The 13402-nt window shown below is 32.1% G+C and overlaps 1 protein-coding gene across 3 annotated transcripts in view; it reads left to right on the plus strand.

The window, feature by feature from the left end:
* The first annotated feature begins 964 nt into the window (after positions 1-964).
* The window catches only part of LOC118201165 (uncharacterized), a 41685-nt gene continuing 29247 nt past the window's right edge, over positions 965-13402 (plus strand). The window contains exons 1-3 of one of the 3 annotated variants that reach the window (XM_085826932.1): positions 965-1024; positions 1117-1203; positions 2313-2459. In XM_085826932.1, coding sequence (XP_085683058.1) covers positions 2354-2459 — 106 coding nt within the window. In that variant the 5' untranslated portion in view covers positions 965-1024; positions 1117-1203; positions 2313-2353. Of the gene's footprint in view, positions 1030-1116; positions 1204-2312; positions 2460-13402 lie in introns of all 3 variants that reach the window. The other 2 variants (XR_015044059.1, XM_085826931.1) reach the window with 2 other exon arrangements.

The following is a 13402-nucleotide window of genomic DNA, read 5'->3' on the forward strand; positions in this document are numbered from 1 at the left end:
CCAGCTACAAAATCTTTGCGATTAATATTTTTTATCCATTTCTGAGAGAGTACAGGATCCGAAGAAAATTTGAAAGTGGACACATGTTCAGTAGTGCTATCGTAATTTGATCATTTAGGTACACTACACTTTCTTGGCATTCTAAAACACACTTTTTCTTATAAATTCGAATTCACAATATAATATTTTACTTTCCGGTAAAATACAAAATTTTTCAGAAGAAAAAACACATGTAAACAATTATCTCACTAGCACTAGTCATACGGCGAAGCAAGCTCAACTTACAAAATTGAAAGCCTAAGATTATGACGTCAGATCATGTGATCATCAGTTTGGAGCAGGCCTGTAGATATCAACGACTTCTTATAACAGTATATTATCTCGTTGGTAGATATCTAGTTGGCCTTGATTCAACACCGCTGGTGCGAATAGCATCGGCTGTTATGTTCCCGACAATTGGAACTGCTCTTGGATTAAGAAACTGCTCATGATAAAACTAACGCAGCAGAATAACTGTTATCACTGAACCAGTGTTATTTCCGTATGGCGGAAAGATCCAGAAGTCTTGTTTTTCAGTTTTCAGGTCCTTCTGCTCTCAGTGATCAAGTCGATGAAAACTCAGGAAAGATCAACAGACAGGTGTGGAGTCAAGATCAGTGAAATTCTTCTTATTACTTAATAACTCGTATTACTTTCTTCTACAAGTACTTCTTATTACTTATTAGTAATCAACAATTTGGATATTTTAGAAACTTTGGAAAGGAGTAAGTAGAAATTGGAAAAATTTTACAAGCATATAAAATTTTCGTAGTATTTCTTACGAAATCTACAGATCTGATAAAAGAAACGAACCAAAAATTAAACTTAAATTATTAGTATCTTTTTAAATGTGTGGAAAATCTATTTCAGATTCATAAAAAAAAAAAAAAAAAAAAAAAAAAAAAAAAAAAAAAAAAAAAAATCTGCCTTTTTAGACCGTACCCGCTACTAAAGTCTGTTTTCGAAAAATGAGTTTCGTTTAGTGGTACAGTAAGAAATATCAGTTTGTTATTTATTTTTAGTGTTCTAATGTATAATATATTAATTGGAAATGTTTGACTTTCCTGTATGTTACAGATTTCCTTACATTTTGCCTGTCTGCAGAAGGAGAATTTAGTGACTTGTTGGTAAACACGGCGACGGGCATATTTATATTAGTACACGGTATGACTGGATGTTTATGTATATTTATATAAGTATGAGTTGGGGAGGAAAAAAATATATTACTCACGGAATAACCGATTCATATTTATTTTATCATCGCTTGTTTGTCACTGCTCTCCGTAGTTTATTCGTGGCTAATTGTATAATTCCGATGTGAAGAAGCAGAAACTTTTTAATTCGTTATTTTTATATTTATAACCTCTCTGTTTTCATACTGTGCAAGGCAAAGTGAAACACAGTCCAGACGTACTGCTTTTATTCATTTGTGGGGTGAATTTAAAGATTTCTTAAAATATTATGTTAAGATACTTTTATGTCAAAGAACAGAGGCGTTTAAAATATTTTATTTCATATAGGAAACTAGCCTTCTTTCTGTATACTTGATCAAAATTGGAGACATAATGAGAGTAGTTTCAAAGGATCTTTCATGTTTACTTGATCAAAATTGGAGTAGAGCATTCACATACGTGAATAGTTGCAAATGTTCTCTGTAGTATAAGTTGCTACTAAATTATGTGTAAATTTTTCTGAAGACATAAATGTGTATTAAATTAATTGGAGATATGTCTAAACATTATCAGAGAATGTAAAGTAATGCAGTTACCTAACGAAAATTAAATGTTTTCTGAGATTGATATTATATCCAAGAAGTGAAAAGTTGAGCTTAATTTTTTTTACATATATAGGATATTTGTGATAGAAAGAATGATTGCATAAAAGCATTTTAATCGGATTTAATGTTGATCCCGAAAAAAAAAAAAGAAAAAGCATGGATAACTGGCAGTGGCAGTTTGCAAAACTTTCCAAAAAGGACTTGTCTGGTTTATTTCTTTGGGAGAGGGGGTTAATTGTAAAAAAGGAAATGTATTTTCATTTTTAATTTTGTAAAAGTTTTTCCGAACTATTTATCATTCTCTTTTATTTCTAGCATTTTTCAAAGTTATTTATAAAGTTTTAAATTTTATGTATTGAATTCAAATAATTGAAATCATTTCTTAGTGCATGTATAGAGTTTGAATTGTTTACATTCTGCATTTACATACTAATATAAAATCTTGATTACATTTGTTATGTTTGTTATATTTTTTTAATGTTTATTTATTTTTCAGAATTTCTTCTGCTTTCTGCAGACATAATTTGAATTAAAATTATGGATAACAGTCTTATAGTTGATGGTCTGAATATTGCTGAACTGACTGACGATGAACTTTCTGAAAGGTTGCAAAATCTGGGTTTTATACCAGGTCCTATTTTAGGTAAGACAAATACAAATAAAAACTATTCAGTATTCATGGTCTAAAAAAGAAACTTATAAGAAGTAAGAGACTAGCCTGAATATTGAAATGGGAAAGTACATATTTTGCCCCCTCTTTTTTTTATACAATTCATCTTTTAACCATTTGCACGTGTAAGAAAATCTTTGTTTAGTCTTTGGATTATGGTAACACGACGATTTTTTGGCAAAAATTTGGCGACCAACCCTGCTACAGCAACCTGCTAGTTTTTGTTTGGACGTCATTTTATTTCACGAAATAAGTGGTTTTTTTTTTACTCAACATTTTTTCCCAACAATCTGCTAGCCGAATTACGCTTATGCTAGAACTTTTATGGAACAAAAGTGCTTAATCATGACGAAAATTAGGTGCGAAATTGGGAGAAAGTGCAGAATCGCAAACTGCTTGCTGCGTTTTTAAGAATTGCATATTCACTGTATGCATGTACGCGTCGACCTATTTTTACTTAAAAAACCATCCCAGAATTGCACAAAAATGGCATTGCACACACTCTTGACTTTATCCATGTACACTGCTAAAGTCCTAGCTAGTAACCTTTATCGCCTTACCAAAATGTCACCAAACTACCTGTTACCATATTCCAAAGATTAGCCAAATCTTTATATCGAATGTATTGACTTCTCTATGCTACCATTCTTTTCATCATTTATTTAAAAACTAGAATTATAATAATTTTTACAGTTTCCATATACATCTCTGTAGCCACAATTTTGCTTGGCATACATCTCAAATCAAAACCTACTGCATCACAACATTATTGATTTTAAACTAACTAAATAATTAATATCTTAGACACAAACTTGGTGAATCATTATTTCTTATTTTTTTTGCTTTCATCAATCCCTGACTATCAGCACACTGGAGCTTGAGAAATGATTCCACTTAGTCCAAACAATTTTTTTTAAAAAAAATATTAGTAAATTAATATCAAGGAGCATGGAAACCTTTAATGTTGAGTTTATGCCTTGCAGATGATTACACACTTCAGCTAACTGCAGGTGTAGAGTTGAGAATTTTGACAAATAGAAATTTCTTTCTAGGTGAAGTACATTTAGTGCTGTTTGATCTGAGAATAACTGATTTGTTATTCTCAGATCAAAGAGCATTAAATGTAATTTCTCAGATCAATCGTAACTGATTTGTTATTCATGTAAGCACAGGATTGGTATGGCTGCATCGGGGGGGGGGGGACTTAAGAATTTAGGGAAGGTAAAATTTTTGTACTTTAGAGAAGTTTTTAAAGAGGAAAGAGCAAAATTAAGATGAATTTAGAGAAACAGAATTAATTTAGATATTTAAAGAAAATTAGTATACAGAAGACAAATTAAAAGATGACAAAATTCTTAAAGCTTGAGGAAAGTGGCACTGGTGCACAAAATGTAAAGTTAAAATATTTGTTAAAGTTTAGGGAGGTGCTTGACGGCAGATTTTAGGACCCACAGAGACTGCAGAGGGCTGCAAAATGTCTGCTACCGTCCGTGGATATGCCTTAAGTATATGTGGGAATTTATTTATATAAGACTCAGATAAGCCTTAAGCATGTGCATGAAATAGGCTTAAGTATAATAAATAATTAAACTAATATAATTCAGGTTTAACTTTATCAGCATGCGATAGAAGCAAAACAAAGTTCCATTTAACATAATGTTATTAGTTACCAATCTCAGGATTGTGTACAGATTGTGCCAGTAGTGTACAGAGGATGCTAGCTAAGTCTTATGATGAAAGCTGCAAATCCAAAAGCTTTCAGATATCACAAACAAAAAGCGAAATTTTCCAGTTAATGTAATTTGTGGAGAAATACTAATTAGTGAAGATGGTATAACAGAAGATTTTCATTGCAAACGAAATACCCCAATCATCAATCAAGTAATGGATGGCAAAATGTGTAGTTCTTAATCCTGAAAATATTGCTATTAATAGAGAGGAAAGTGACAGAGAGGTTGCTGAGAATAAAAAAATTTGGTTAGGGTTTACTTTAGGGTACCCGTTGTATTATCGTGAACTGTTTCGTTTATCGCCAAGTTGTTGCCTCATTTATGACAACCTGAGTAATTGAATGATATGGAAACCCTATTATGATGTAATTGGTTGCAGTAAATTTGAATCACGAGGAAAAAATTTGGAAAGTGTGTGTCAGATTTTGGGTAAGGGCTTGTATGTGTTGGATAAGTACGTTGTTATTTTGTGGTTTACATGGTAAACTGGCTGAATGTAGTAAGATTAATTTGAAGTTTCTGTAGCATTTGGAACAAAAGGGAAAAAGCATTAATTGACTGGTGTGTAAATGAAGGTTTATTTAGTAGCCATTATTAAGTGTCCTGTTTGGAGAAAGGAAATGCGTGTGGTCGAACATTGGATATTTTCGAACGAATGATTTTCTTTACTCTTATTTTTGTGAATTTATGTGGTGACACCGGTATACAGACTCTAGTTCAGATAATTTAAAGAAGTGTTTGGATGCTGTTAAGAAATTTTGTTTGAAGACACATAAATTTGTAAATAAGGTAAGTGGATATTTCCTTTGTGTAGTGCTAGGATGAATTTCCTTCTTTATGTTGTTCCATTGTTTGATTTTAAATGTTTATTCAAACTGTATATTTTAGTTTATTCAGACTGTATATTTTTTGTTGGCTGCTCCTTTGACTTTTTAAGTGAATATAGTTCAGTGTGTACGTGGACAAAGTCAAGAGAGTGCGCAAAGCCTAGTTTGTGCAATTATCTGATTGGTTTTTTAAGTGAAAATAGGTTTCACAATGCCATTTTGTGAAATTCTGGGATTTTTTTTTTTTTTAATGAAAATAGGTTGATGTGTACATGGATACCAAGTTTGTGCAATTCTTTGTCATGTTATTTTAGCTTTGTGTCACAGTGAGTTTTCATGTAAAAATCACCACTACACAAGCTAAAATAACAAGTCAAAGAATTGCACAAACTCGGTATCCATGTGCCGCCAAGTTTTGCCAAGGGGTACCCGTAAATATACTTAAACCAAAAATATTAGTTGACAATTCAGGAGGAATTCTTAGCATGGCAGTTTTGGGATTTGAACAGTGGAACTTCATTTGTTACTTGATAAGCAATTATGTCTATATATAAAGTATTAGCACACACACACGGAAGAAAAAAAAAAAAACTTAAACAACTTATATTGAAAGAATTGTTTGATAAACAAAAAAAAAAAAAAAAAAAAAAAAAAGAAATATTGAGCTTTAAAAAAAAAAAAGGGTTCCCTTAAATCAGAATTTCCCAATTTTCTTTTTTTAATGCATCAACAATAAAATAATAAATAAAATTTTTTCATAATAAAATATAAATAATAATTAAAAATAACATTCATTAGTATAAATGAGAAGCATGAAATTGTTTATGTTGAAAATGCAAATCATCATAATTTGGTTGTCTGATTATTAATTTTAATGTGGTTCCATTTCCAAAAACATATTCTCTCTCTGTCCCACCCTTTTTTAACTTAATGTCTGCAAATGCTGTAAAAGTAACTTCACATATATATGAAATTGGAAAAGACAGAATGTATTTCAGAACTTTCCACGTTAACTAGATCCACGTGTTGAATTTGTTACCAGAGTGATGTTAAAGTACACTCCACTTCTTATGTGTATTTTTTAAGAACCTATCTGAGGCCAATTTCAACAAGTGCTATAGTTCTGCATGCGATAAACCATCTTGCATGGATCTTGTGTTAATATTGAGCAGATATCTTATCTATTCAGTAGTTTTGTTTAAATTAGGAAATTAGTTTTTCAGGCCTTCTTTTAAATTCTCTAAATGCTGTATTTCAGTGTATCAATATCAATTTTACCTGCCAAACTTGTTATAAACTTATTAAGAGAGGAAAATGAGTCCACTTCTTCATTACCAATTCTTTTTTGCTTTTGTAGCATTTACTTTATCTTAAACATGAAACAGTGAAATTTCTTTGTCTTGTAGCAATAAATTGAGAAAATTTTAAACAGAGAATATATCTGCTATGTATGCCAATTTATATAGCCATTTCCAGTCTTGTTACAATTTCTCATCCCAAATCTATTATTATAAAAACATGAAGCTCATGTTCAAGTTCAGCTAATCGGTTTAGAAATTTTCTTCAAGATAGCCGATGAGGATTGGCATTAAAAAACAGCTCAGTTTGGCTTCCTACCATTTCTTCACGCATTTGCAAAATAAAGTCATGCATTTAAGGGGCAGCCTTTAATATACTTAATGAGTTTCATGCTTTCACCCGCTGCCAAAGCTTCTGTGTTTGGACAACAATGTGGGGATATGACATTTTGGGCAGCATTCTGAATTTCCTTCATCAAGTCTTTTATTATCTCTGACCATACTTTTTTCCTTCATCTGTGCTTATTCTGCTTTTGTATAAATTTGTGGTATGCTCAAGTAACACTTGCCTACAAAAGTATTGATAACATTACGTAGAAAAATAGCAATCGTAAATGAGATGGGCATGTAGAATTAATAATGAGATTTAATCAGGAAAAGTAACATAGATACAGTACAAAGTCCGTAATCCAGACACCGGGACTTCGGCGATTCCGGATTAGGGGTTTTTCCAGATTATAGATCATCAATTTAAATCTGGTAAGATGGGATGCTGAAATTATACAATTAAAAATATGAAACCTTAATTTATGAAATAAAAAGCAGTTATGATCTAAAGGGTATCAAATTTTACAAAAAAAAAAAGAAGCTTAATATTTATTTCTTTACTTTATTAAACATTTCTTTCAACACGTGCATGCGTAAAGCAAACGTTACTCGCATGCGTAATGTATGCGCATTCTCTACTCACATGCATAATGTATGCACATTCTTTACATGCATGCGTAAAGTTTGTGGCTTTGTAAAGTTTGGCGTAAAGTTTTTGGCTGGATTATAGATCATTCCGGATAATGGACATCCGGATTATGGACTTTGTACTGTACATAATAATTGCTTAAGAAAGAGTACAGTCCCAACACAGACACTGATGCCAAAGTTTACATATCACATTAAACGCACAAGTAGTGACACATGCAAACACAGACTGAAGTGTTACACAGAACTGCCGGGGAAAACTCGTCTCTCCCCGTCAGCTGGTAGGGTTACCAAACAGGTTTACTGTCTTTGTTTGATGTTTCACCAATTGGCGGTTTTCTCTAGAGTTTTTGAGTTTGTATTGCCTGTTTGGCGCTGCCGTTGCAAATTTATTCATAACATTAAAGATATCTTATCCTTTTGTATGATCTGATAAAGGGTGGCAAAATAAAAAGTTGTCATGAATTTCTTGATCTTTTTCGTGTCTAACATAGATTTGCGAAATTTGCATTATCTCGCATTATCAACCTGTGATGCATAATAACGACTTGAAAAATATCAGACAATAACATCTGTTTTACATTTTTAGACATATCAATGATTCATCAATGAACTGTATTTGTATTGTTTGAGAGGATAACATACTCAGTTGTTTGTTTGCTCTATCTCTATGATTATCATGGCTGAAGTCTTAACTAAAGTTTCGTCAGTTTTCTCTGCTGCATTGCATTTCGCAGTTAAAAGCATCATGCAATACAAAGTTTCTAGAATTTTTTAATTGTATCTTCCTGACAACCCGTTATTACTTTCTGAGATTGCTTTAAATTCTTAAAATTGTTTTTATATATAAAAAAAAAAAAAAAAAATTAAGTTAAAAAAGTTAAAAATCGATTGGTGTACCTTTGTACTGTTGTGGCTTGTGTCAGAATGGCACTTTAAATTGGATGGTTTCATGCTTTCATTACATTTTCAGAACAAATGCTGCAAATTGAAACAAGCTCGTTTTCATTTCCAGTCCATGAAAACCCAAATTTAAGATGTCCTTTGTCATACTTGCGAGTTTTCATTTTTTCTTAACAGAATCTTGCAGAATTGAAGGTGGTTCACCCTTGCTAATTTCATTATTTTCTATTTGTTGATTGTGACTATAATTGCTCCTTTCGTTTGTCTTAAATGTTCCAGATTTCAACCACCAATCGATGATCCTGAAAATTACGGATAAAAGTTATGTTTGATATAACTTATCAAAATCAATAGGGCTTACTAAAGTTCATAGTAAACCTTTCCTATTAGAAAAGTAGCACAAAAGCTAAAAATATACACATGTGCACTGTAACAGTTCAGTGTATAGGTACTGGAATTTTTTATGTGACACTATTTTCTGGAGCTTAGAATGGGAGAATACACAGAAGCACAGCCCCCAGCAACTTCACGACTACACTTGCATACACACACACACACACACACACACACAAAAAAAATCCACACATAGGCAAAGGCATGGTCTCAGTGAAGAATCATGTGCATTCAATGATTGTATTTGCCATTGTGGTAATCTCTTCTCTCTCTTTGTTCACTGGCAACTCTTGCCTGGGCTTTCTCGTATTTCATTTTATTTGTTTTTCAGTTGTGCTTGTTCTCATTGGTTCATTTAGGCAAAGAATATGTATTGTTAAGAAGGAAAACTTTTCCCTAACAGGAGTGGCTCCGTCTCAACATAGAGGGATACATCTGCGCTAGTGTGAAATATCTGTTGTCAAATCTCGAAGTTGGAAGGTCACCTTTATCAAGAGTTCATAAAATGAATATTGTTTTAAATTTCTTTAAACTTTAAAAAGAAAACATTTTTTCATGCAAGTAAATAAATAAATGGATTAGTTTTTTTGAGCAAAAAAAAAAGTACGAAAATCCGAGTTTAAGTTATCGCGAAATGTCAGAAAAGAAACGTTTTGTTAAAGAACATTTCTTCTCAACAAGTGCTCCTCAATTTCGTTGACACATAGCAAAGGAGGAAATTCTCGCCGTCAGGTTCCATCGTCAAATCCCTTGGTGAATTTTTTTCTGCTTCCCAGCAGCGTAATAACAAACTTGTTTACATTACGTCTATGGAACCTTTCCTTCTTTACATAGATGTTCTTTGATTTAACTTCCATGGGATTCTTTCGATATCATCATGCACATCTTTCAAATGTTTTGAATGCCGCCATTTTGTTTATCCGGTGCCGATGTTTGTAGGAATAATGTAAGTTTTTTTAAAAAATATTTTTTGTTTTTGTGATTCTTGTTTTCCCTCATTTCATTGTTTAACTTTAATTGTGTATGTTTACCTGATGTTCTCAGTCCAGTGCAGCATGTATCCTCACCAAACTCCTTGAGTGTCCCAGGGGCACATGATCAACACTTTGGGAAACATTGCCTTAAGGTCGTAAGTGCTGCTTCTTCTTCATTTTTTTTTTGTTTTTTTTGTTTTTTTGTTTTGTTTGTTTGTTTGTTTTGTTTCGGGGATTTCTACATATTATCTAGCTTGATTTAAACTGATGATCTAATATCCAGAAAAAATCCAGAATCGCTGAAGTCCCGACGAGTCCGGGTCTCAGACTTACTGTTATATATGCACATTTGATGTGTAATATGTCATTTAATATGATATGTGTTACATAGTATGCTGTTTAAGTTTGATATATATGAACATGTGACATACATTCACAAAATACATTTTCATGTTAAAATTGTCTATATTGCATTTTTGCACATTCAGGTATTAACAGTTGGGTAGTTTATAACTTATCAAAAAATCTGATGTGTACCCCACTTGACTTCCTTGTGAAGAATATTAAATTATACGCATTTCTTCTTGTATTTCATTTAAATGTATTGGATTAAAGTAAATCTACTTTGTCGATAACGCATAAACCACAGTAGAGTCAATGCACTCTTTAAAATTCACTATATTTGTTTACCACAGTGACATTCTGGCACTGCTAGTTTCACTTAATAGCGTTACATTTTGTTCATGTTATAACTCAGAATGCATATAAATTTATATCATTTGAAGAATTATCTAATCGCTGCCATATGTTGTATTCAAATACTATAATAAATCGAAAACGATATATAAAAGAAATTAAGCAAACGAAACAAAAAAGAAACAGTTTTTCACAGACGATTCAGTACTTCTCATTCAATTAATTCAGTTCTTACTTCCCAACAAGGTAAAAATACATAAAAACTCAAAATATCTATATTGAAAAATTACAAAGTACCATATTTGACGGCATATAAGACGCACCCTTATTTAGACGGCCATACACAAGGGAAAAAAGTTTCAATGGCGTGTGGTTTCTTTTAGTTCTCATGTTTCGTAAAAGCCAAATAAACAATTATTGAATGCAATTACCTTCACGTGTAAGACGCAGGTAACTTTTTTGAGACCAAATTTAGGAAAAAAAGTGTGTCTTATATGCCGTCAAATACGGTAAACCTTTAATACTTATTTCCTCGAATAAAGTGCAGAATGGATTAAACATGATTTAATTCACAATAATAAAAGAAAGCGCTATCTTTGTTGTTGCGAAGCCTAGTTTCTCTAGATTGGCCACAAATTCCTCTGTTTTGCCATGTTTGAAATGTAAACAAACATATCCGCCATTGCAGTATTCATTAGGCTTAGCTGCACTTAAGCAACTTTTAAGTTGTTAATAACTCCACAAAACCGTAAGATAAGAACAACATAATTCAATCATTTAAAAAAAAAAAAAAAAAAAAAAACCACAACTTACAAACATATAAGAGTAAAGAAACTGAGATCGCTCAGCTGGTTAAACCTTTGCGGCACAGTGTGCCCGGTTTGGGCACACCAAAAAATTTCCTTTTGTACACACTTCTGTTTTTTTGTTTATAAACTATGCAACTGTTAATATCTGAATGTGCAGAAATGCAATATAGACAATTTTAACCAGAAAAATTAAATGTAAAAGGATTTAAAGGTTACTATAGGTTACTCTGAACCTTCTTTATAGTAGATGGTAGCTCAACACAAACCAGTCCATATATTTTAGCCATGTTTAGTTTTTTAGTTTTTTAAGACCCTAATTTTTTAAAGAAATCTTTCAGATTTTTTTTTTTTTTTTTTTTTTTTTTTGGGTATAAAGGGTATTGTTTGAAAAGAAATTTCTGTGTTATTTTTTTGGCTGCATGCTAATCTCCTTATTCTATATTAGTTTTAAATTTTTATCTTGAAATCTTGCCTAAAATCGAATGGCAAACCTGAGGTATGCCCAGACTGGGCACACCAAGACTCTAGGACAACTGAGAGACTGTTTTCTTGTTTCTCTGCATGTCATCGGTCAGTTCATTGACAACAGAAAGGTGGGCCCACATCTGTGTTTCATTTCCTGTTTTTCTCTTTCTTCTTTTCTCTCTCTCTCTTTCTCTCTTTTTTAGGGGGGGGGAAGAGGGGGCATTTGGCTGTTAACTAACAAATTGTTGAGGTGATTTTCTGAAGGTCAGGGGTAATTTTATCAGTTAACTGTTTGGTTTTTTACTAGAGCAGTTCTCTTTTTCTCTTTTGTTTTTGTTTAAAGTTTCGCTAGTGCTACGTTTAGTAGTTTTGAGTTGTAGACGTTTATTTAATTTTATTTTGCTGTTTATAATTTCTAATTGTAGATATAATATTAGTTTATTTTTTTTGATTTTTAATTATTTTCCAAACGGATCGGAGAGGGCTGACCATTTCTGAAGCATTGAAAGTGCTATATGAATTGCTTCAGATAGCGAATCTTACACGGATCCCGGTACATGTGCAAAACATACAACATTGGGTTGTGCTTTTTCAAAGGTGGTGTCACTTTCTTCGAAAAGTACCACCATGAAAAAAATAGACTAAAGTGTGAATATGAAATGTAAATAATATAGATATCATATACCAAAGTTACGTTTCTTATACATTCATATGCATGTAATCATCATAAACCAAAAGAGAGCCTTTTAATGGGTGTAGAGTAGCAGGTCTCCCCATTTCCACACCCTAGGTAATGCTAAATCTGCTATGGTATTCAGAATCTAGTGTTTTTTAAATTGTAGGCAAAATCTCTTACTCTTTTACGCGCTTTCCAGCAATGCTCGTTTCAGCACTCTTTTCGAAGCTCTATTCAAAGTGCCAGCTTCAGGCACACCCGCAGAATTAAAACGACAAGTGCTATCTTCACAAAATTTTACTTGTGTACTCCTCTAGGCCTAATTAGACTGCCTACCTTTTTTTAAAATCGAAATTCCAACTTTAAAAGGCAGTGTGCCAGAAAGGGTTAATATAGTGGATATATATATATATGTATATATATATACATATATTTATATACGTTTGGTATGGCTGATTGGTGCACATCTACGTGTTATGGCAGTCCTTTATACAAAATTTTAACGTTCTGACGCTACTTGTTTTTGAGTTATGCAAGATATGTACGTACGTACAGACACCGCGAAAAATTCTCTTCAGAATTCATTTTAAATCAGTTTTAATTTTTTTTTGGGGGGGGGGGGAAGAGTCTTTTATTCTGTCCTTACATATAGATATCACACAAAAACATTGTTAAATTGCATTCGATAGCGGTCAAAATGAATATCTTCATTGAAATATGATGCCTGAAAATTTTTGTGATTACAATACTTCCTTTTTACTTCATATAAGGAAGTAAGAAAGAAAAAGATACTTCTAAAAGGGAAAAGTTATTTGTGTTTTTATCTTATTTAAGTAGTTATGGATATCTAAAACAATTCTTTAATTTTAAGCTTCTTTTTATTTTATGCTAAAGGAACATTTAATGTTTGATAAGAATTGAAAGTATTTATTTGAAACCCCAGAATTGCAAACACAGAGTTGTAAATACATGTTACAATTCATTCCGTCTTTTGTGAAAACAAACTTTATTGTATTAGTGTTGTTTAAGGCAAGGTTATCTTTGTTTTATACAGTCAAAAGTCGTTAATTCGGACACCCATAATCCGGAATGATCTATATAACAATAGGGCGCTTCCTTCTTATGAAAAGAAGGAAAGGAGTTTAGGCAAAATTGCCCATTACTCTTCCG

The sequence above is a fragment of the Stegodyphus dumicola genome, chromosome 11 (assembly GCF_044657685.1).
Source record: "Stegodyphus dumicola isolate Sdum_Otavi_A_Nest chromosome 11, ASM4465768v1".
Classification (NCBI taxonomy): domain Eukaryota; kingdom Metazoa; phylum Arthropoda; class Arachnida; order Araneae; family Eresidae; genus Stegodyphus; species Stegodyphus dumicola.